Source organism: Mus musculus, chromosome 12 (assembly GCF_000001635.26).
Source record: "Mus musculus strain C57BL/6J chromosome 12, GRCm38.p6 C57BL/6J".
In the NCBI taxonomy this organism is placed as follows: domain Eukaryota; kingdom Metazoa; phylum Chordata; class Mammalia; order Rodentia; family Muridae; genus Mus; species Mus musculus.
This window is the reverse complement of record NC_000078.6, coordinates 16,978,900-17,002,293: the sequence shown is the minus strand read 5'-3', so window position 1 is coordinate 17,002,293 and position 23,394 is coordinate 16,978,900. Positions and strand designations below refer to the sequence as shown.

General features: G+C 44.1%; 2 protein-coding genes across 5 annotated transcripts in view; one reads left to right on the top strand and one right to left on the bottom strand.

The window, feature by feature from the left end:
- Window positions 1-1,907: 1,907 nt before the first annotated feature.
- Window positions 1,908-13,646, top strand: Pqlc3 (PQ loop repeat containing). Of its 2 annotated transcripts, NM_172574.2 has the most exons (7): window positions 2,176-2,481; window positions 4,438-4,520; window positions 4,591-4,660; window positions 6,623-6,680; window positions 8,721-8,841; window positions 9,975-10,016; window positions 12,399-13,646. In NM_172574.2, the coding sequence occupies exons 1-7, from the start codon at window positions 2,339-2,341 to the stop codon at window positions 12,488-12,490; spliced, it is 609 nt and encodes a 202-aa protein (NP_766162.2). In that variant the 5' UTR covers window positions 2,176-2,338; the 3' UTR covers window positions 12,491-13,646. The 2 variants fall into 2 exon arrangements, with proteins under 2 accessions (XP_006515119.1, NP_766162.2); XM_006515056.4 differs by lacking the exon at window positions 8,721-8,841 and having other exon boundaries at window positions 1,908-2,481; window positions 12,399-13,641.
- A 373-nt stretch (window positions 13,647-14,019) lies between these two features.
- The window catches only part of Rock2 (Rho-associated coiled-coil containing protein kinase 2), a 93,297-nt gene continuing 83,922 nt past the window's right edge, over window positions 14,020-23,394 (bottom strand). For 2 of the 3 annotated variants that reach the window (XM_006515019.4, XM_006515020.4), the window contains one exon: window positions 14,458-17,656. In XM_006515019.4, coding sequence (XP_006515082.1) covers window positions 17,653-17,656 — 4 coding nt within the window. In that variant the 3' untranslated portion in view covers window positions 14,458-17,652. Of the gene's footprint in view, window positions 17,657-23,394 lie in introns of all 3 variants that reach the window. The other variant, NM_009072.2, reaches the window with a different exon arrangement.

Below are 23,394 nucleotides of genomic sequence, written 5' to 3'. Positions count from 1 at the left end.
CATCTGGGAACGCATCCTTCAGCAAGAGACAGAGATAGAAAAGACACAGGACAGGTGTCCAGGCTGGCTCTGCAAGCTATGCCCGGTCACATGGTGTTCATGGCTCTATATCCAGGGTCGAATAGAACTTTCTCAGTTGAGATGGGCTGTGAGTGGAACGAGTTTAAGAAGTCCTGGTGTGGGGCAAACACCTTTGTTGCCAGTATCGGGGCTGGGCACAGCCCACTGGCCAGTAGCTTATGTGCAGCATAAGTGTGGACATGGCTAGCCTACAGATTTAGGGGATTGTTTGCGTACATGCGATGTGAGATCCTTTTATGTTAGCATTTACCCTCAAAATGGAGCAATTGCAACTTTGTAAAATGGAGTCACTGGGGCAAAGCTGCTTGCTTACACAATATGGAGTAACTCAGCAGAACTGGCTGGCTGGGATCCCCATTCTTGTCTACTTTTCTTAGGAGCAGAATTGTCTACTGATGAGCAACATAGCTAAAATATGGGCTCAAGTGTGTGTGTGCGCACACTTGATGAAGACTGGAGGCAGGAAGGCAGGTGTGCTGGTTTACAGCACAGAATTAGTGTTCTGCCTCATAACCTAGTGATCTCCAGAGGTAGGGAAAATGACACCCCCCCCCCCCGTTCCAGTCTCGCGCCTAAAGGGTGTCCAGGTTTCCTCCCCGCTGTGTTGTTTCTCCTGCGGAGATATACAGAGGTGCCAACTCTCCCCAGGTAGGGCTCCAATAGCCCAAAGAATCAATCCCATCATGTGCAGCTTTGGTCGACAATGCATCTATTGGGATTGTTAACTGGACTGCAAGTGATACAGGCACTGCACCACCCAGCATGGGTGATGACTCAGGAAAGAAAACTGCATCACTGACTGCAGTCAGGTTGTCAGCCTCCCTCCCCCTCCCCCAAAGCTACTGTTTACAGTTTATAAGCACTACAGGAGAGGGACCTCATGACACTCCCACTACACTCACCTTCCAAGGGTGTGCTATGGGCCCTGAGCTCTCCAGCCAGCGATCAGTTGCCCTCATATGAGAGAGAGCATGGACCCAACCGAGGGGAAACAGCAGCAACATCCCCTATCAATAGTCATCTACCAACTCCTTTGAGGACCTGAATTAGATCCCCAGAATCCACCTTAAAAAGGGAAAGTGGGGGGGGGGCGGTACACAGTCCTGGAGGAATGACACTTGAGGTTGTCCATTTGTTTACACAAGCACTCAATCACAGACTCGCACACATGCCAACAACAACAAAACCTAATAAAAATAAAAAGAGGAGGGAAGGTTGGAAAGAGTGGGCTCTCAGAGGGTACGATGGAACAAGCTTGTAATCCCAGCATTTGCCAAAAGAAGGTAGGAAAAAGCCAACATGGGTCGCGTGATCCTGTCTCAAACCACAAGGTCAACGGCCTGGTGCAGTGGCACACACTAGAAATCTTAGCACTTGGAAAGCGGAAGCAGGTGGATCCGAGGTTGAAGGCTGGCTTAGGCCACACACACACACACACACACACACACACACACACACACACACACACACACAGAGGGAGAGAGAAAGAGAGAGGGAGAGAGAGAGAGTTAGTTAGTTAGTTAGTTAGTTAGTTAGTTAGTTAGTTCAAGGCCAATTTGCATGAGAAAACAGGAAAATGAGCCTATGGGTGAATGTCCTGGTGTGTGTGTGTGTGTCCTGGTGTGTGTGTGTGTGTGTGTGTGTGTGTGTGTGTGTGTGTGTGTGTGTGTGTGTGTGTGTGTGTGTGTGTGTGTGTAGGCCCTGGGCCCACCTAACCCCGGAGAAGGCTAGTCTGTTCGGGCGTTTCCACTCTGCGAGGAGGAGCACCCTTGGGTGGAACCCGGAAAGTGAATCAGCAGTTGGCAGTGCCTGACAGGGCAGGGCAGAACCACCGCCCTGGGGTCTGGAAGGACCGGGAGCAGAGCAGACTCCAGGCAGTGCGCACACAGGGCAGGACAGAACCACCGCCCTGGAGTCTGGAAGGACCGGGAGCACAGCAGACACAGGGCAGGGAGCATCCCGAGCCAAGCCAACTCCGAGCTGGGTGCGCTAGGAGCGGAGCAGACTGGGGCGGGGTGCGCTCCGAGCGGAGCAGACTCTGGGCGGGGCGCACGGGCGCGGAACAGACTAAAGGGGTAGGGAGCATCTTGAGTGGAGCAGACTCGGGGCGGAGCGCACTTGCTGCACAGCAGCTCGGGGCGTGATCAGGGCGGGACCCGGCCGGCGGCAAGGCGGAAGGACTTTTTGGACTTTGAGCCTCCGGTTCTCACCTATAAGATCCTGAACCCCCCTGGCCCGGCACGTCCGAGATTGCAGAATGGAGGCCGGACTGCTATGGTTCTGCAACTGGAGCACGCTGGGCGTCTGCGCCGCACTCAAGCTGCCGCAGATTTACGCGCAGCTGGCGGCGCGCAGCGCGCGGGGCATCAGCCTCCCTAGTTTACTTTTGGAGCTGGCGGGGTAAGGTCCCGGGAGGCCTGCGAGGAATTGGGAGTCCGGGAAACCAAGGGTTAACTCGGGGGCTCGGGGCTAGGAGGTGCTTACCCGGGGCGCTCCCACCCACCTCCCCTGCTTCTTCCCAAATTCCACGATTTGCCTGAGCATGCCCATTTTACAAATTCAGCGAAGATGGGGAACTTGAGTAGACGTTTGAAAATTGAGCTGGGGTCCAACGGGTAGGGATGGCCTGTGACTGCTGCAGGAGCCAAGTTCTCAATAGCCTTGGCTATGTAGTAGAGTAAGGGGCAAAGTTGTAAAACTTTGGTTGGAAAAAGCAAACGGAAAACACACCCCTAAGTCCTGTGATCTTGCACCAGGCTGAGCCCTCTCGGTTTGACACTAGCCTCACCCCACGGTCACCCATTGGTCCTGTGTCCATTCAGTGGGGCGCGCCCATCTATAGAGTTGGGGAAGGGGTGCGGTGCTTCAAGGTGTACCTTTCCAGGGACGCTTGATGGTAGGCGGGGCTCTGAAGGGTCTCTGGCCCGTAAGGCTGCACAGTACAAGAGTATGTGAATTTCAGAGAAGGGAGAAGGCTGTCAGGGTGAGAGGTAAGGCAACAGACAGACTGGAGGATGCAAAAGTGACAGTCTGGCTGTGGCAGAGGATGCGGGTGTGAAGTCAGGAGAGCTATTTGACCTCTGGTTTGCTAAATTCTTCATAGGCATCTGAAGCTGAGGCTTCAGGATGCAGGACTGAATAGAAAGCTCAGGGATGCCTACAGAGTGCCAGCCCAACGTCTCCTATTCTGCTTGTAGCTAACTCTTTGCTGCCTGGCTTTAAATTCGTAAACTCAACCAGAGATGGTCTCAAATCCAACAGCTGACTCCAGTAGAAAACAGCTCTGGCCATGGAATGTTCCCCGGGATCTGGAAGGGTCTTGCAGTAGGTCGTGCTGTAAATAGCAGGCTCTTTCTGGAACTCCCAAAGGCCTCCCTTTCTCCCTTTGAGGCAGTAGGTGGGCTTAGCAGGGTTAAGACCAGTTCTGTGGCCAGAAGGCACGAATATGATCCACCATTGAAATCTACTAGTTATTTATCCCTACTTCCGCCAGACTACAATGGTTCCTAGTTCCTGAGAACTTTCTGAAGGTCCTTCTGGGGCCCCTACAGGCAAATCCTCAAGCAGCTTTATTGGTAAAGTTGTTTTAATCCAGAGGCAGGAACAATAGGGATAGGACGGCAATCTACCTGGATCCTGTCGGTCTACATTCTGACTCCTCCTTCCCTTCTTTAGCTCCCTTCCCCCTCCTTCTCCCTCCATGAGTAGGGTGGTCACTACAATTCTGCTTCCCTCCTGGGCCTTGCTTGCCTGTCTGCCTGCCCCTCACCAGCCAGATGGTCTCTGAGGCATCAGGAAGACACTAAAGGACACCACTGTCAAACCAGCTTTCATACACCAGAGGCGATTCCTTGGGGGCATAGGCCCTCCTCTGATTTCAAGCTCAAACTCTAAAATCATGACTTGAGGGAACTGGATCTTGGCCAGAGCCTACTTTAATGACACCAGAGACTCCATGCCTGGCTGATGATTGCTTTAGAGAAACCTGAAAAACAGAGTTACTTATGCACCATCCCCAGGGCACAGGGGTCCCCCTAAAAGCATAACCAGAACTAGGGCAACATCTCCTGGTGAGACTCTAACCCTTGTGTCCTCACATGGCCTTGGCTTTTGGACCTTAGTTTTCCCAAGTGATGGTGTGATGTGGAAGGCAGTGTAGGTAACCCTGAAGGTTGACCTTCAAGGACTATTGGATACAACATATGGGGCTCTGGCAATATTCCTGAAGGTCTGTCCTCAGGTCAATCACACATATGATGAAGACCACATAGGCTAGTGTTGGGTAAATATGCCAGTGTCTGGAGTCTGGGGAGGTCAGGCACAGGGTGGGCTGTGAATATATGCATCTCTCTGCAGGTTCCTGGTCTTCCTTCGTTATCAGCATTACTATGGGAACCCACTGCTCACCTATCTGGAATACCCCATTCTCATCGCACAAGGTAACTGGCCCTCTAGTCCCCAGCCTTCCCACCTGCTGCCCTGCCCATCTCACAGAGCCTCTCGTTTCAGACATTGTCCTCCTGCTCTTCGTCTTTCATTTCAATGGGAACGTGAAGCAAGCCTTACCCTACATGGCCGTGTATCCTTCCTGCATATGAGCTGGAGATAGAGATGGAGGGCCTAAGGAAGGAGGCTCAGTTGTGGCATACAGAGGCTCTGGATTCTGTCCTCAGCATGGAGAAAGAATCACAAATTCTAGTCTTGACATATACCTTAGGTTAGTACAGTTGCTGCCAGAGGTATCCCCATAACAGGATGCTCCACTGCCCTCCAAGACCCAGTAGGATATAGATTTGCTGTGTCCCTGCTGAACATGAGAACTGTGCAGTTACCCTGCTAAGAGCAACACGCTCCATCTGTGCTTATCTTGGGCACTCCTTCCTTCTGAGAGCATGTCCCCAGGGGATTAATACCATGTGTGCCTGGCACCAAGTCCCATGCAGGATGCACCTGGCAGGTGCCTCTCAGTGGATAAGCACTGGCCAGATGGGTTCCACTAACCACACACCTATGCAAAACTGTAATTTAGAGGCTGAGTCTTGTCATGTGGGTGGCTGTGTTGGTTTGGAGGCTTACAGTACAGATGGCCAGCCAGCAGACGGTGCCACTCAGTGGAATCTTCTAGGTAAAGGGTGAGATTTCATGTCAGATTTAGTTCACTTTTCTTGAATTTCATACTCTTTAAAAGGCCAAGAAAATGTTTGCATGGTAGTGGCAGTCAGTTAACCCTGCTGCCGCCATGATATGGCCACACACCCATTTAACAGTGACAGGCCCAAGGGCTTGGGCAAATCTTGACCAGAAGCTGTCTCCGATTGCCGTTAGACCCCTGGCTAAGATCCCCCTCCCTCCATAGAAAGAGGGAGAACATCGCTGTGGTCCACTTCTGTTCTGAGATCATTTCCAAGGGGGTGCTGCCTTCATCTCCCCCTGTAGCTGAGGCTGACCTTAAACTCCACATCTTTCTTCAAATGCTAGGACTACAGGCTTGAGCCACTGCACTATGCATAGAGAATGCCTTAGTAAACCGAGAACAGCTGGATGCTGGCCATTGCTGCCTCCTGCCATAGACCCGTCTTTAGTATAATCTCTTCACCTACTTAGTGTGACCATTGTTTTTCGTCACCTTTGCCTTTCTTCTGTATGCTGACAGCATGTGGGAGGTGGACAAGGCAAGGGAGGAAACCCAAGGCAAAGTAGTGGGAAGTGACGTGTTCTTCCCAGTCACTGCTACTCAGGCCACGGGCCTCCAACCCTCATAGCTTTGTCCCTTTGCTCTGGTTGGGTCCCTCTGTTTCATGAAGCCACTGAGTTCCTGCACAGGCCAGATGGGAAGTGGTTCCTCCTTACCTACTACTGCGCACCCCAACTAGTGTGCTTTTACAACAGTTAGTGAGAAAGGGGTGAGGATTCAGTAAAAAGCTCACACACAGCACTCCCGTTTGGCAGAACACCTCTCCTTTGCAAGGCTGGACCTTTTTTCTAAGTGCTTACTTTTGACAATGCCTTAGAGATGTCTTTCCATGGTCAGAAAACCAGCAGCCAGGGAAGTCTGGAGAGACTCTGTGGTTAAGAGCACCGGCTGCTCTTCCAAATGACCCCGGTTCACTTTCCAGCACTCACATGGCAGCTCACAACTGTTTGTAACTCTACTTCCAGGGGATCCAGCATTCTCACACAGACACACATGTAGGCAAAACACCAATTACATAAAACAAACATGATTTATTAAAAGGAAAGAAAAACCAGCTGAAAGTTATAGCCCTGTGGATATTCCCAGACCCAGATTCACAGTGTGTGAACACAGGTCTGTGTGTTTTCTTCCATAATTTTCTTCTGTTCTTTGAACTCAGAGCAGATGTTCATGTGCAACACCTTGCATGTTTCCCAAACTACACACCGTCGAGCAGAACAGTCCCCCCACTCTACCTTGCCTTCTGTGTCACCCCCTGTGGTCTGGCTTGGTCTGTGCAGGACAAGATGGGAGGGGGTGGGTGGGCCCACCAGTGACTCACTGCTAGGTCCCTTAGCATCTGACCAGATTTGTGTCTTCTTGGTTCATCCTCAGCCTGCAGAAATGGATCATCGACTTGGCCATGGTGAGTGGTGCCACTAACAGACTGAAAAAGCAGCTACCTTCTCTCTGCCCCACATCTGTAGAGAACCATGGAGTTGGCTTGCAGCATAGGGTTTTCAGGTTAGAGTCCATGGCTTCAGGGGCACAATATGCCTTCTAGTTCCCGAGACCACTGCACCCTCGGGCAGCAAAACAGTCAAGCCGATTTGATTCTCTGTATGTTCTCTTAGTAGTCAAGGAAGCATAGAAACTTGAGAGGACAATTGGTTTTGAACATTAATCTCATCAATCTTGTTTTTCCTATTTCCCTCAAGTTTTGCTGTGGCCCCTCCAACCGGCCTGGTTTCCTGAATGCCATTATCAGGTGACCTTGGCAAGTAAATGGGGTGCTTACAGTGCAATTCTCTAATGATGCGATTCAGGAATGATGCTGATATAGAGACACATACGGTCATTTGCAGTAGTCAGTTATCTCCTTCCACCTTGTGGGTTTCAGGGACTAAAATTAGATCATCAGGCCCCACAGCAATCTCTCCCCTCCTCCCATGGAGCCATCTTGCCATCCCTGGCAGCTTCATATTTAAAAAATTAATTTTCCCCTTTCCTCCACTCTGACTTCGCCTTCAGTTCCTCAACAAGCATTACTGTGCACCTGTGCCCTGGCAGAATTGGAGACTGGTACTTTGCAATGACCACATGAAGCAGATTCACATCTCTGCTTCCCAGTCCCTTGCCTGCACTGGACTGTTTGAGAAAACACGATGCTTTCCTGGAGCGTGTGCTGGCACTACCAGGATTCTCTTATGGCCCAGTCAAACATTACCCCTTGATCTCAAAGTTAGCTGTGTCATGACAAGTAAACACTCAAGAGCAGCTTGTCCATTCAGACATGGCCACGTTGTAACCTGCTCGGTGTGTGTCTCTCTCTCACTGGCTCCTACCTACCACACTGATTTGACCTGGCCCTCTTCTTTTGCTTTATTCAGCACCCCAATTTCTCAAGAGCTGTTTTCCCACAGGCTTCCCTGGTTGGAGTCAGCATTTCTTCAAGCCACCTGCCCAGCTCCCACTGTCACTTTTGTCTGTTCAGGTCTGGCAATAGCACTGCCCCCTCCTCTGCCCCCAAACACTCTGGCACTCCTTGCCCCATGGTTCTTCCCCGTATAGCTCTATCTCCACCCTCAAGGACCTATGGAGGCCATCTATATAGGTGCTACTGTCTCAACAGGAAGCAGAGCAGGCACTGTCCTCCAGAGCCTGTCAAGGGCCCTGGGAAAGCCAGTCCCACCTCACTTGGCATGCACCATCCTCAAACATTCACTATAGACTAGGACGTCTACTATTCACTTGGTTCTCTTGCCTGATTGCCAAACACATCACTTTCTGTGGTCCTTCCTAATATGTTCTGCCTCCTCACTCCCCTGAATTCTTGAATGCTGCGCGTGCCATCCTGCTCAGCCTGGGTGTGACTACAGTGGCCTCCCTCTGGCCTGTCTAAGCCTAGAAGCTGCTGTGGAGCTGGGGCCTGGTGGGTTGATAGTCAATTTGCAAGGCTTCCTTTTCTGAGAGGTCACAGGAGACTGGCACTCAGGATGGGAAGTAAGACACAAAGCTTTTGGCGTTAGTTTGGAAGTTGGTCAGTTAAGTGCCATCCCAGGATGGGAGAGGAGGGGACAGGTAAGTCTGCAGCCAGGTCTGGGATTCTTCCACTATCTCTGGCCAATTCACCCCCTTCCACAGAGGTAGCCGAGAGCCATTCTTCATCAAATTGAGGTTTCAAACCTTAGCAAGTTGGGGATGGCAAGACTTGAAAATCTGGCTTAGAAAGCACTGTATCTGGGCTGATGACGCCGTGGTTAAAGGTGCTTACTGCCAAGCCTGACAACCTGAGTTCAATCCCCAGGATTACATGGTGGGAAGAAAATGGTTCCCATGAGTTGAGTCTCCTCTCCAGAGAATCAAACATTTAAAGAAATAAATTAAATAAATAAAAAATAAGCAAAGCACTGTATGTAGTCATTTATCTTTTTAGGTTCCTGACTCTCTCATTTTATCCCAATAGAACTTATGCACAGTCATTAGTGCAGCCAGTAAGTTTGCCCAGCTCCAGTATTTGTGGAAGGTACAAGATTCAGGAGCTGTGAGCGCACTGACCTGGGGCCTTTCTGCCTACACCTGTGCAAGTAAGATAACCACTCTCTAGGAACTGGGTTTCATCAATATCAGGATCTTCCTGGGTTTAACTGATTGCCTGAGGTCTTTTTCATACTAATACTTTTGTAATTAACTATTCAACAGAACCTGCTAAGGGCACCTTTGTGTACAAGAGGGTGTAATGTAGACTGCGGCTGACTGAGTACTGGCTTCAACTGTTACCCAGGGTCCTGTTCACTACAGAGGGCTGTTAATGGAGAAAGGAACTAAATAACAACAAACCCCACAGAACACTGGATAGGCAGAAGAGCTTGTTTTCTCAAGCCTTGGTTTTCTCACCTATGAAAAATGAGGCGGAGTTTTATTAAATGTGTAAAGATTTTTGCCAAGCATGGTACCTTAGTCACAGTGCTCAGGAAGCAGAGGCAGCTGGGTCTCTGCAAGTTCAAGGCCAGCCAGCGGTACAGTCAGGTCATGTCTCAAAACATATGGTTTTTTTAAAACATTAAAAATTTTTTATGTATATTAGTGTTTTGCCCAAATTTATGTATATGCACCATATGCATAGCTGGTGCCCTCACAGGCTGGAAGAGGGGGTCAGAGCCTCTGGGACTAGGGTTATATACCCCCACATGGTTGCTGGGAATTGAACCCAGGTCCTCTGGAAAAGCATTCAGGGCTTTTAACTAACTGCTGAGCCATCCCTCCAGCCTATCTACCTATATCTTCATAAGATGTGTGGATGCACATGTGTACACACACACACACACACACACACACACACACACACACACACACACACACGTTTAAAATCCTTATTTCTTCAGCTAAAGTGCTGGAAGCTCAATATGCAAATGAGGCATTTTAAGTTTTTTTTTCCTTTTCTTAGGGTGGGCACATGGAGAGATTGGAACTCTCCCTGGCAGTGCAGAGCTACTGATACAAATCACTTCTGCTTTTGTGAGCAGCTTCTATATGACTGGGTCAGAGTGCATGGCTTGTCATTAGATGGTTACACAATACAGTATTAATAAGGGTCCCATCAATGCCATTCAAGAAGTTACTATATATCGTTATAGTAAAATGGAAAGGCATGAGCTAAATAGAAATATCAAAATGTGTGGGAATCAAGTTATTTATTTCTATGAATTTTCTTTTACAGCAAGAATAATAACAACTTTAATGACCACCAATGACTTGACAAGTAAGTAAAAACCTCTGACTTCCTATTTGCATATTTTTGGCGAAACTTGGATCTCCACATGGAATCCATCATAAGGCTTAACAGATCCATTTGACTGAATTGGGCTACAGATTCAAAAGACAAAATCACATACATTTAGTCTACAACAGTGGTGGCTGTCTCTATTAAGCATCTTCTTGCAGTCCTCGGGGAGGAACATATCCAAGGGAGTCAACACTCATCCTGAAGTTTCTACTTCAACAAGGAAATTGAACAGGAGTCCCACAATTAACTGCTGAATTATGCTGTGAAATGGGTTTTCAGAATAGGCATAGGTGTGGGAGCATGCACTTCTAGTTTCATACACTTAAGCAGCTGAGGCCACAGAGCCAGGCCAGCCTAGGAGAAACAGTTTCCAAAACAAAAATGAGAGACACCAGAGAGAGACCAGCGGGTTGGGTAGCTGAAGGAGCCCGGTGTACTTGGAGGGAGCTGAGAGCAGAGTCTCCAGAGGGGGCAAGGTCTTAAAAGCTAAATAAGGATTTGATCAGAGGAGTGACACCCAATATGGCCAGGGCTGGCCATAGCAAGTAGTTCAGGACACAGGGACAGGGAAGCTGGGAGACGAAGGAGAAAGTGAGGCTGGCAGGAGCCAGAGAGACAAGAAGTAAGGCATGCCTTTGAGCAGAAAGACACCTCCAACTGTGTTTTAGGGCACTGAGCACACACATGAAACAAAGCCAAGAAAATACTTTGGCTAACTGAAAGAGATTAATTCCTTAAGCTGTTCTCAACTCTGGACCCAACATCTTTGGAAAGTGACAAAACAGAAACCTATCCAGTAAGTGGCAAATGTCCTCAGCACCAGACCTTTCATTGAGAAAGCGAGCTTTAGAAAAGTGAAGTCCCATACTTTTGTCAGCTCTGACTTTAGTGACAGGATAGAAAAGGAGACAGACCTTGTCCTGTGGGACTTGAGTTCACAGGAAGGACAGGACGTAATTGAACAGCAAAGAACCTGCACATATGAAGTCTGTATTTAAAAGACCAAGAATGCTCTCACTGTAGGCTTTTTCTTATCTGTCACCACTGTTCCTGAGTGACTAGCTTTTAAAAACAGTGTGGCTAGCTGGGACTGATGGTGCATGCCTGTAATCCCAACACTGGGGAGACAGAGGCAGGCTTATTTCTTTGAATTCAGGGTATACCTGGTTACACAAAAAGTTCCAAGCCAGCCAAGGCTACATAAGGACACCACCATCCACTCACCCCTACACACACACACACACACACACACACACACACACACACACAGTGCTACTATGACATATGTATGTAGCTCATTTGGTAAAATGGCTTGCCTTGCATGTAGGGAGCTCTGGCTTCAATATTCAACATGTCTAAAATTGTAATCCCAGCATTTAGGATGCAGACGCAGGAGAATGAGGAGTTTAAAGCTATCCTCAGCTACAGAATTAGAGTCAGTGAGACCTGTCATAAAACAAACACAGCTTTCATGTCTTAAAGGGCAGGCCACTGTTCTCATGGTCTCTCAGTCACATTTTTTTTTAAAAAAAGATTTATTTATTATTATATCTAAGCACACTGTAGCTGTCTTCAGATACACCAGAAGAGGGCATCAGATCTCATTACAGATGGTTGTGAGCCACCATGTGGTTGCTGGGATTTGAACTTAGGACCTTCAGAAGAGCAATCGGTGCTCTTAACCACTGAGCCATCTCTCCAGCCCTCTCAGTCACATTTTTAAGTGACTACTTCATTATACAACATGTACTGACTCTGGGCTCATTTCTCATGAGGTGAAATCTGCTGTGCTGCCCAGGTTGGCTTTTCACTCAGGCCTCAGGCAGTCCTCCTCCCTCAGCCTTCCTCAGGGATCCATAAGCAGGGCCCACCACCTTACTAAAAAGGTCTTCATAGAGCACAGCACTTTGAAACAGCCATATCCTTGAGACGTAAGCAAAGGGGTCTTAGTTGAACTTCTCAGCCAGGGCTGTATTACTTCAATGAACCACTCAGGATGCATGGCTGAGTACCCAGGTGGGCATTTCTACAGGAACGTCCTTTTCCTAGACTGTCTGGAACCAATGCTCTCACAATCTCAATTGTTTTGTCTGGAGTCAGGGTGAAACTTTACATAGGCTTCTAATTAAAGCAGTATAATGTCCAGTTTTTGTTTTTTTTTTTTTTGGGGGGGGGTTACACAGTGTTTCTCTGTGTAGCCTTGGCTGTCCTGGAACTCACTCTGTAGACCAGGTTGGCCTGGAACTTAGAAATCAGCCTGCCTCTGCCTCCCAAGTGCTGGGATTAAAGGTGTGCGCCACCACGCCAGGCTAATGCCCAGTTTTATTAATGTTGAAACTTTCTTTTAATTTATTTCAGTTCTTATACGTTTTGTGATCATGTTGGCTTTAAATATATGGGTAACAGCAACAGTACTTCACTACCGGAAGTCTGCCACCAAAGCTGAATGATGGATGTCTTCTTCCTACACACAGTGGACTTCAAACGACTGGACCAGATGATGCACCATTGCTTTCCATTGCTACATTTAAAATCTTTTACTAGTCAACCATTTCAGAAACTTTAAAGCAGGTTTGTTAAACTTGAAAAAGCCACTTAGCTGAATACGGGAAGTGCAAACCTATAATCCCAGCACTTGGGAGTCTGAGGTAGCCTGGGCTACACAGCAAACTCAGAGAAGGAAGACTAGGAGAGATGGAAAGAGACACTTGTATAAAATGCCAACTTCCTTCCCCCCAGTCCCCTAGGTTGTGGAAGGGCTTAGATTGGGTTGTGTGTGGTTTTTTGTCCCTCCCTTCCCCACAAGATAAAGTCTCACTATATAGCCCAAGCTATCCTCCAACCTGTGATCCTCCAGCAGCCTTTTGAGCACTGGGAGTGCTGGACAAGAGTGGACCACTCTTGACTTTGACAACTCAAATGATGGAACCTGCCCAAGAGGCCATCTTCACCCTTAAAGTCATGATTATATTCCCCGAAGAGCCAGCTACAGCTACACTGTGGCTTTCAGAATATTAAGTAGTCTTCCCACAGTGAGTGGGGTCTGCTCAGTAACAAGTGGAACTGTTCACACCTGGGCAGTTTAACTCTTCCATAAACATAATGCAGTATAACATCCTCTCAAGCTAAGCAGGGCTAGCAAAGTATGCAGAGATGGAACTGGGTTCATATACCAAGCAGTCGTCCAACACAGTGTGCCTTACTAAACAGAGCCCCATCTGTTTAGACGAGGAAATCTCAACTGTCTCTCTATTTAAGCACAATCCCACCATTTTTTAAAGGGCTATATCTCACAATTACCACTGTTGGAACTTTGTATAAGTTTTAGTTACTGGAAGGTATACATACAGTAAAAAGTATTGCTAAGTCCTAGCCAATTCTTAGGTATTTTATTCATACTAAAGTAAGAATATCCTAAGCATATCCTAAACACTGTTGTCTGCAGAACTTCCTCTGATGTTTTATAAATCCAGCCTTTAAAAGCTCAGTTTCTTCTTCTAAGTGAATGTCATTACTCTGGTATACTGCAAGAAAGTAAATGAAGTTTACTGAAAAATGTTTAGTTTTCTATATTTAATAAACTTTAATTTGTTGAACGCCCCCGAATTCTTAAGCTGTCATGAATTTTCAGTTAGGTAGGTATAACTCACTAGCAAGCCAGCTAATCTTGTTTAGGTCAATTGCCTTGGACCCGGAGGAGAGAAATACTACATCTAAACATAAATCATTCTATGGTTATTTCAACCAGTTCATCTTTCCTCACATATACTGACAATCAGACCGTTAACTTGTTAATTAATTTAATATAACCTGTAGTCTTTACTACAAGTGTTTTCCATATATTCAATCAGGACTTTTATCACTACTTAAAGCAATTCCTTTAAATAAAAACAAAAAAAATCAACCAAACCAAAAAACTAACCAACCAACCCCCAAAACTTTCCCCTTTAGTTACCCAAGCTGGCTTCAGACTCATCTTTCTGCCTTCATCTCTTCAATGTATTTTACCAGCATGCATCCCCATCACTGGCCATTTCCCCACTTTTGGAAGGAATATCTGAGTTACTACAGCTATCTCACATGCACTATTATCGTATTTCAAACCAACAAGTAGACAGTCTCCAGTTTACAGAATACCCAACCCCAGAACAAAAAGCAGCCATAAATTCCCAGTAAGACACCTTCTAGGAAGTGTCCATCATACTGTTTTCAGACAGAAAGGCACTCTCTGCCCTCTACCCTTTCCACCTGGAATCAGATGTTTAAGCCTGCATACCCAAAGTGAATCGGAGGCGGACTCTAGAACTAAACTCTCCAGGATGTAAGGCAGAAGTGATTTCACTATGATGACATCACCTCATCTACTATTAGCATCCTTTAAGAAGACAGGTGAAGAAGCTGCAGCATTCCACAACTATTTCACAGGAAAAGATGCTTACATCTTAGTTTCTTTTATTTATTTTTTTAAACAAAAAGCAGGCATAAAAATACAATTACATTACTACAAAGATGCAACAAAATAAAAAATAAATCAAGAGGGGATGATTTTTTTGTTGGGGGAAGGGACTGATCCAAGATGACTCTCTAAATCATGCAGTTTATAACTTATTACAGTTGCAAACAAAAGTCACCACAGGGAAAGGAACAAAGGTGAGGTCCCAGGGAACAACACTCAGCACTGTCACACAGTGCTTGTCAAAGTGCTTTAACATTGGCTGTGGCACCTCCACGAGCCAGGGGAGCTGAAGTCATCTTCAGTCAGAAAAAAAAGAATCAGTAGCAGTCAAGGGCCTGAGAAGCTCGGAAGCTACGTGCTTTACTGGGGGCTTCACCATGCTGCCTAACGCATCTCTACAAGGTTAGTTAGTGTCTGAGTTTCTCTTCCTTCACCCTGGGAACCCTAACAGACTGACAGCAGCAGTATGCCATCTTCAGTTGGTTTGGCAGCCTCGAGCATGTCTCACTAGGATCTACACATGAACTGAGCAAAGCCCTCTAGGGCCATGGCCTCTCAAAGGTTGGCCACAAACAGCAGCCTTCCCTTGGGATCACAGTTTTGTTTTGTTTTAATCTTGCTTTGAGATGTTACTGAAAATTAACGCTTAAAAATTAATTCTACATTAATTTTCAACAGTAATACTGGTACTTAAGTTTTTCTTTTACGTCTGTCTTTTTTATTTCCACAAAGGATAAGAATAGCATCCAACTAAGGAAACCCAGCATTCCCTGTCTTTTAGATCCCAAATGCCAAGTATTTACAGCTCTGGGGGACCAAAGGAAGCAGTATTTGTGCTGGTACACATTTATCTTGAAGGATTGGAGGCCTCAAGAAAAAAAGAAACTGGCACAAAATTAGGTTGTTGTTGTAATGACTGTTGGTTTGGGGAGGAAATGGCAGGCATGCGCACCCACATACATGGAGATGAGTGCGAAGAGTGAATGCTTCTCTAAGGTCGTGTGGCTTTTACTTGGAATTCTGACTGTTGGACAAATAACCTTATAAATCCCTAGTAAGCCATATGTGAAGACGCTCCATGGAGAGATTTTTTTTTCACCCCTCAGGATGTTTTATTCCCCTGAATCCTTCACATTAATTGCCTTATACAGTTGTATCACATCATGATTCTCCAAACTCTTACACATATATACACGAACAGCATCCAAAATTAAAACTTTTTCCTTTTTTACTCAAATACTTCAATTATTCATGTGTAAACTTGACATTATTTCACCTTAATAAAGTTTATTAAAAATATATATATATATATACTCTCCAATTCAGAATAGGATAGAACCTCCCATAGTAACAAAATCTTTATATAAAATATTAATTCAGTCTCCTTTTAAACAACTCTAATGAATGGAAATAGTTCTTCTATATAAATTTTATATATTTTCATTTTTAAACCTGAAGGAAGGAGGGAGGGAGAAGAGGGAGGAAGCAAGTTGTGTTCCCAACCAGAGCACAGCTGCTTCCAGGGAAATGGCATGCACATGTAATCTTAACAGAAAGCATGAAAGATGCAAACTGGGCCATCTGAAGGTCACAGAACTGGATTTAGTATATCAGTGGGCCAACAGCCACTATTTCCACAATAGTAACTATAGCGAGGATCAAAGTTTTTACAACATCTCTACACTGACCCTAGAAGGAAGCAATCAAAAATGTCTACTGGTTTCACTAAAATATCAGGCAAACATTTCAATGTCATATTGAACTTTGCATATGTACAGAGCCTGATGCTGCTCACTGCTGCACTCTGCTGTGGGGTTAAGCACACTTACCTGGGCCAGTAGCATGGCAGGATAGGTCCTACCTGTTCTCTACCCTCAGCAGCATTTAACAGTGAAAATCAAATTAAGCACTTTTGAAGCTGCCTCTTCCCAGATATCAAAGCTGAAATATTGCCACACACAGATTTTTTTTTAGGATCACATTTAAATATTTAAAATATATCTACACAGTACATGTTAGTTTTCCTTATATTTGAGACAATTTTTGAATATTGAATGAAAACATGAAAAATTATCTTTACCATAAATAAAAACACATCTAAGGTAACCAGAAAGTTCAAAGCAAAGGAAATATTCTATAGTCACAGACCTGCTAAAGTCTGCAAAAAGGGATGAAAACAGTAACAGAGGTACATCACACACATTAGTTTCAATAGAATCCATTATTGTTTCTATGACCAAGTACATTAAAAACCAATATACATCAAATAGGCCAACACTGATATAACTACTACACATAAAATTGTGCACTACTTTCCCCACAAAGCAAGCTGCATCCTAAGAGCTGGTAAACACTTGTTCTTTCTTTAGTTAAATATAGAAAAGGGCTGAGATTTGGGGGGAGAGAAAATTAAATTAAGGCATTCAAAATGGGTAAAGCTGCCTACCTTAAGCATTAGGAAACTGGAATAATTAACTTCAAACTTCTTGTTACAGTTATTTTTTTTTTTACACAAACATGCAACTCCTTATTAGGTACATGAATGAAGGATATAAACTCCAACATTATGGCTTTATACAAGTGCATAGTTGCAACTGAAATAATGATAGCTGATTAATGTGTATAAAAAATAAAATGGTAAGTTAAAAAAAACCTTGCAGTATTACAGTACAATGTGTTTTATGTGTATGTGTGTACATATCTATATGAGGCTCAACTCATATGTATATACATACATGAACACAATATCATGGTCACTTCTTAAAGATGCAGTCAGCATCGCTGTAGTGGGATTCACTCCCAAATTCTTCTGGCTAATGTGCTGGTGAAACCCTCTGTTGAAGCTGAAATGTGATTTCTTTAAACTCTTCTCAGTCCTGTGCAATGTAGTGTGACTTTATGACGCAGTCTGGGAGAACTGCAGGACACCTTTACTCACCGACCACTTTTGTTCAACTTGTTTCAAAGTAGCCCAGAAAAAACCTCTTCATAATTTGTAATTATTTCAGGGGGGAAGGTAGGGCAAGCATGCGCGCGCACGTGTGGTGTATGTATGTGTCTCAGTAAAATATAGCCTTTTAGTTTTGAGAAATCTTATTTCAGTCTTGTAGCTTGAAGAATACGATCACCTTCAATAACTGCTTTCATAGAAGGCAGTTAGCTAGAAAAGAAGGGAAAATAATGTTAGTTGATACAGTTAAGAGACAGTTAAATTCCCTGAGAGCATTTCACTTTTATCATTAAACTATATTTCCTCTAAAACCCAATTCATGCATTAACAAATTCAATTGTATTTCTTAGTTTTAGGTACATGCAACTGCATTCTTTCTAAATGTAACAATGGACTTTCTAAGCCCCATACTGGCCACAAACATTCAGTGCAGTTAATCAGCAATATTAGGGCTAAACAGGGTACAGCAGGGTCTTGGAATGCTGAGTTTCTAGCTGCCCTATACAGCTGGAAGAGTAGGATTTATGGTCTGGCTCTACATACTTTAGGACCTCAAGGTACATTTTCCCTAACTGTAAGATAGGAACGAAAGGGCTAGACTCTAGCCGCTAGAGTACAGCTAGGGGTCGAACACTTGTCTAACAAGCCCAAGGCCCTAGGTTCCATCCTTCCTATCACAAAATAAAGAAACTAAAAGGAATAAGCACGCTGTAGTATACATATATAAGACATACACAAGCCTGGATATAGAGGCAGTATTACATGATGTAAGTACATGTCCTCCAACACGGTCAGTTGACACAGATTACTCATGTGTCTATTCTGTTTGAAGGCATAAAGTCCTAAGACTTAACTTTCATTCAATTTTGTTTTTGTGTGTGTGTTGTTTTTTTTTTTTTTTTTTTTTTTTTTGGTGGTTTTTCCAGACAGGTTTTTTTCTGTATAGCCCTGGCTATCCTGGAACTCACTCTGTAGACCAGGCTGGCCTCGAACTCAGAAATCCGCTTGCCTCTGCCTCCCAAGCACTGGGATTAAGGGCGTGCGTCACCAGACACACTCAACCTTGTTCTTAAGCAAACCATTTTACACTCTCCTTTTTTGTCCTCTGAGGCAGGGTCTCACTATCCAGCCTGAAATGGTATGGGCTCTCACTAAGCCTCTTGCCTCAGCCTGCAGAGTGGGAACTGCAGCCTTGCATGTTGCAATGCCTACTGTATTCTTTTTGAGACAAGGTCTCATATAGCCTAAACTGGCCAAAATTTACTATGTAGCTGGAAGATGACCTTGAACTCCTCATTTTTTGTTCCTACCCCCAATCCCCACGTGGGCCACAATGCCTGGCTTTACATTAGACAGAAGTCTACACAGCATGCCACTCACATTCTTTTTAGCAAGGGTAGCATTAAATTCTCACCACATCACAAAGACAAATCAGAAAGAGGTAGGTAATTCATTGCATGTATCAGACTTGAAAGGTTTTATGGCTTTAATTCTTGTAAATTAGAAAAAAGGAAGGAGAAAGAATGGAGAGAGGGGAAGAAAACATGCTATGTTCACAAACTAGTCTAAAACTGAAAACATTAAATTTCAATTCTCTGAATACAGCTTCTGTGGAATGAATCAAAGGCACCAGACTTTGTTCCTTCTCTTACTTATATATGCTTATTTTTTAAAGATCAAATATTTTAACTACAACAATACTGAAAATCTATAGCCAATAAAGAATCTGAACATAGCTGGGCAGGGGTGGCACATGCTTTTAATCCCTGCACTCAGGAGGCAGAGGCAGGTGGATCTCTCTGAGTTCAAGGCCAGCCTGGTCCAGAATGAGTTCTAGGACAGCCAGGACTAAGAGAAATCCTGTCTCAAAAAACAAACAAACAAACAAACATCAACGGGGAGGGGGGGGGAAGAGTGCATTTGAATATAGCATCTTACTTTTACACTTGACACAGAAAATCTGGTTAGACTAGAAGTATTTCTGAAAACTACTTTTAAAACATATCCTATCCAAAAAAGAGAGAAAACGAAACTCCAAGTGCAAACCACATGCACTACATAGAAGTACTAAAAACTCATTCTTTTTTTTTTTTGATTTACCCATTTATTTCTTCAGAAATCAAAAACATCGTCATCATCATCACCATCAACATCATCAAATGACCAATCCCAGTCTTTAAATGCCAAATCAAGCAATCTGTAATAGGAGGTTCGCAAGTTTATATGCTCTATTCTTTATAGACTTCAGAACGCAGCACTGTGGCTAGAACGTGCTATGAATGCTCTAAGTCTCCTCTCAGGAGCAGGGTGGCAACAGTTCAGATACAAACACTGGGGAAGTTCCTCCACTGCTATCTATGTGCAGGTTCATGTTCACCAGGCCCACTGCAGAAGGGTCCTCTGGAGAGAACCCAAGACAGATGATGTCTGGGCTAAGAACATAATTTGCTCTTCCCATTCATTCCTATGGTCTAGATAAAGATGTAGCTACCCTGATTCTCAATTTGAGAAGTATAAAAGGAATTGCATTACCAGCTGACAACTGCTGTTGTCTTTTGTTGTTGCTTAATAAATAACATCATAAATGATAAAGTCCTTTGAAAGGGAGCAACAACAGGAACACAGCTTTCTCAATTCCAGAACAACCGCTGAGTAGGTCAACACAGCTATATTCTAATAAGGAACAAGAGAAAGCCACAGGCATGTAAGTGGGATTGTTGTTAATTTAACTTGGCTAAATGAATTGAACATAAAACTGGAGCGCGAGCATGTTGTTGTTGTTGTTGTTTTTTAAATAAGTTGATTTTTATTTTATGTGCACTGGTATTTTGCTTACATGTATGTCTGTATGTGGATGTTAGCTCTCCTGGAACTGTAACTATAGACAGTTGTGAGCTGTCATGTGGGTGCTGGGAATTGAACTCAGATCCTCTGGAAGAGCCATCTCTCCAGCCTGTCATTTTTTTTTTTTTTAATTAAAAAAATTTAACTAATACTCTAGCTTCTCTTCAGTTTATATAGTTCTACTTTTTGAAAATTACATTTATTTATTATGTGTAAGCACAGATTCACATGCCATGAAAGTTGTCTGAAGGTCAGAGGACAATCTGTAATAATAATACCTCTTTATCATCTGGTTTTGAGGGATGATGGTACCTTACCCACCAAGACATTTTACTACCCATGATCTGTTCTTTCCAATTAAACAAACTATACTGCAACGTTGCAACCACCTTTACTTAAAGCAGGGATTGGGGGTAAACCTTTAATTATTCATGACTGTGATGCTCATGAATTTCTGCCAAGGAGCTTTCTGATCTCCAAGGTTACACCTGTGATCACCATTTCAATGGCTCTAAACTTTCGTGTATAGGATTCACCTATTAAGTATTCTCAGACATTGTACTGAGATCTGGATACGACTGAACAGGAGTAGCAAAGTCCCAATATTTGAATGTTTAAATAACCTGAACAATTCTTTTGTTTTGTTTCTCTTTCTCAGACAAAATCTTATGTAGCTTTGGCTGGCTGCAAACTCACTGTAGATCAGGCTTAGCTTTGAACTCCTGGTCTTCTGTCTCTGCTTTACAAGTGCTCGCATTACAGGCATGTGCTACCACATCCAAGTAGCCAGAGTGGTTTCTGATGTAGATGGCTAAATTTGAGAAATTATCCTGACACTCACTCTGGGAAGTATGAAAGCTCAGCAGCTGTCCAGATTCCCTGTAGTGCCCAGGGAATCCTCTACAATACCACTATAGCCATCCAAGACAAAGGGAGGAGACCAAGAAGGCTCACAATTATAAACTTAAAGCAAGCCAATCCAAATTACCCTTTCAAAAGTGTTTGGGATGTTTGGAAGACTGAGCTCAGTAGCCTTTCCTGGATATCTAAGCTTTATTTACAGATATTTTCTGGAACTCTCTATTTTGCATCCTTCTGAAGTCTTTGAAGTGTGTGCCAGTGTCACACACACACACACACACACATCTGTGCATGAGTCCATGGAGAACTGAGGTGGATGTTGGTTCTATCTTCCTCATTACTCAATTCCCTTGAGATAGAGTCTCTCACTAGACCTGAAACTCACCATTTTGGCTAGGCAGCTTGGCTAGTTAAGTCCCAGGACCATATTTTGGTACCTAACGTCAGGGTACAGGCATGCGCTGTCATACCCAAGTTTTACTTGGTGGCTGAGGATTCTGAGGATTGAACTAAGGAGCCATGCCTGCACATGTGCTTTTACCCTACCCTGCCCCAGTACTGTACTCTTATATATAAAACTACAGTCAATAAAATAGGTTACGAGTTCAATATCAGACTTCCCTAGAAGCCTTTCTATCATTTTCTTCTACTCAGTCAGCTAATTCTGGTTATTTCAACTAAATGAAAAAAGAAAAGAATAAAACAACAACAAAACACTTTCTGAATTCATTTTTTCTTCTCTACATTTTATTTCACTGTCAGTACTTGATTTAAATGTTAGTAAGTCACAATCATGTCAATTTTTTTTTTTTTTTTTTTTTTAGCAAAGTCTACCTATCCCTTTTTAGTTGGACTTAGGCTTCATCTCCACATCACATTACCATTTTCTACTGGCACATCTTCTCCCAGCTTCCACACAGCATAACATTACAAAAAAAAACTAAGATTTTTAATTTAATTCCTCAATAAGGTTGAGTCTTTGTTTCTTTTTTTAAAGACAGGGTCTCACTATGTAGCCCTGCTTGGCCTGGAGCTCACTATACATACCTTGAACTTACAGAGATCTGCCTGCCTCTGCCTCTCAAGTGCTAGAATTAAAGGCACGCACTGCTTCACTAAGAAAACATTCTAAAAGTACCACTTTCAAGCCCATTTTTTAAGCCAACAATTTCTGCTCTCCTCTTCTTCTTCCTCCTCCTTCTCATCTTCCTCTTCCTCCAGTGGAATTTACAGCTAAGAGTGCAGGTTCTGAAACCTGGTCCTGCTGCATATGACTGTGACCTTTGGCAGATAATCTTTATGTGCCTTTGGGAGGCAGAAGCAGGCAGATCTTTGGACATTTCTGTAGGATCTATTTGTTAAAACTAAAATTTCAGATATTTTACAAATGGTCTTCAGTGTCTCTCTATTTTAAGGGATTTTTAAGAGAAATATTTGTTTATTTTAATTATGTGTATATGTGTGTATCTTCTCTGTGTATTTATGTGCATGTTGAGTACAGCTATGTAAGTCCAAATAAGGGTGTTGGATCCACCTTGGGCCTGAGGTTACAGGTAATTGTGAGCCACCTAAAGCGAGTGCTAACAACTAACTTCATCCTCTCCAGTAGTAGTAGTTAGATGTAACTGCTGAACCACCTCTCTAGCCTCCTTTAAAGACATTTTTGGGCTCCTATTAATTTTTGTCTCCCCGCCCACCCCAGTATGTGTGTATGCATGTCCCTAAATCCAACCTGATCAGAAAGCACTTTTTGAGAGTGTATAGCTTAAGTATTATCATGGAGTCACTATTTTACCATAATTTTTTTGTTTGTTTGTTTTGAGACAAGGTCTCACTATACAGCTCTGGCTGTCGTGGAAGTCATGAAGACCAAACTGGACTCAAACTCAGAGATGCTCTTGCCTCTGCCCCAAGTGCTGGGACTAATGGTATATGTCACCACACCCAGCTCATTTTATCATATTTTGCACACATAAAACATCCAATCATTTTGCTGCTAAAACACCAATTCTTCCTTTGTCATTCTAAATTATTTCCTTGAGATACTACTTCCAGAAAGTTTCATATGAGCTATTTGTGGGAGATGTTTGTGATCTGATAGTAGCCAGTGCACATTATCACTCATATACTGAAGGTCCTTTGCTAGGCGACAAGGAACCTGACCTAGGTTAATACTTCTTTCATTAGCTAACCAAAGCTTCACACTCAATGAGAAATAATATTTATAAATGCAGGGGCTAGAA

What these genes read in the sequence shown, in the direction of transcription:
- Pqlc3 (NM_172574.2), top strand. Translation starts at nt 2,339, where the DNA reads ATGGAGGCCGGACTGCTATGGTTCTGCAACTGGAGCACGCTGGGCGTC. An exon ending in TTACTTTTGGAGCTGGCGGG is followed by an intron (nt 2,482 to 4,437) that starts GTAAGGTCCCGG and finishes ATCTCTCTGCAG; the next exon opens with GTTCCTGGTCTTCCTTCGTT. An exon ending in TTCTGCCTACACCTGTGCAA is followed by an intron (nt 8,842 to 9,974) that starts GTAAGATAACCA and finishes TTTCTTTTACAG; the next exon opens with CAAGAATAATAACAACTTTA.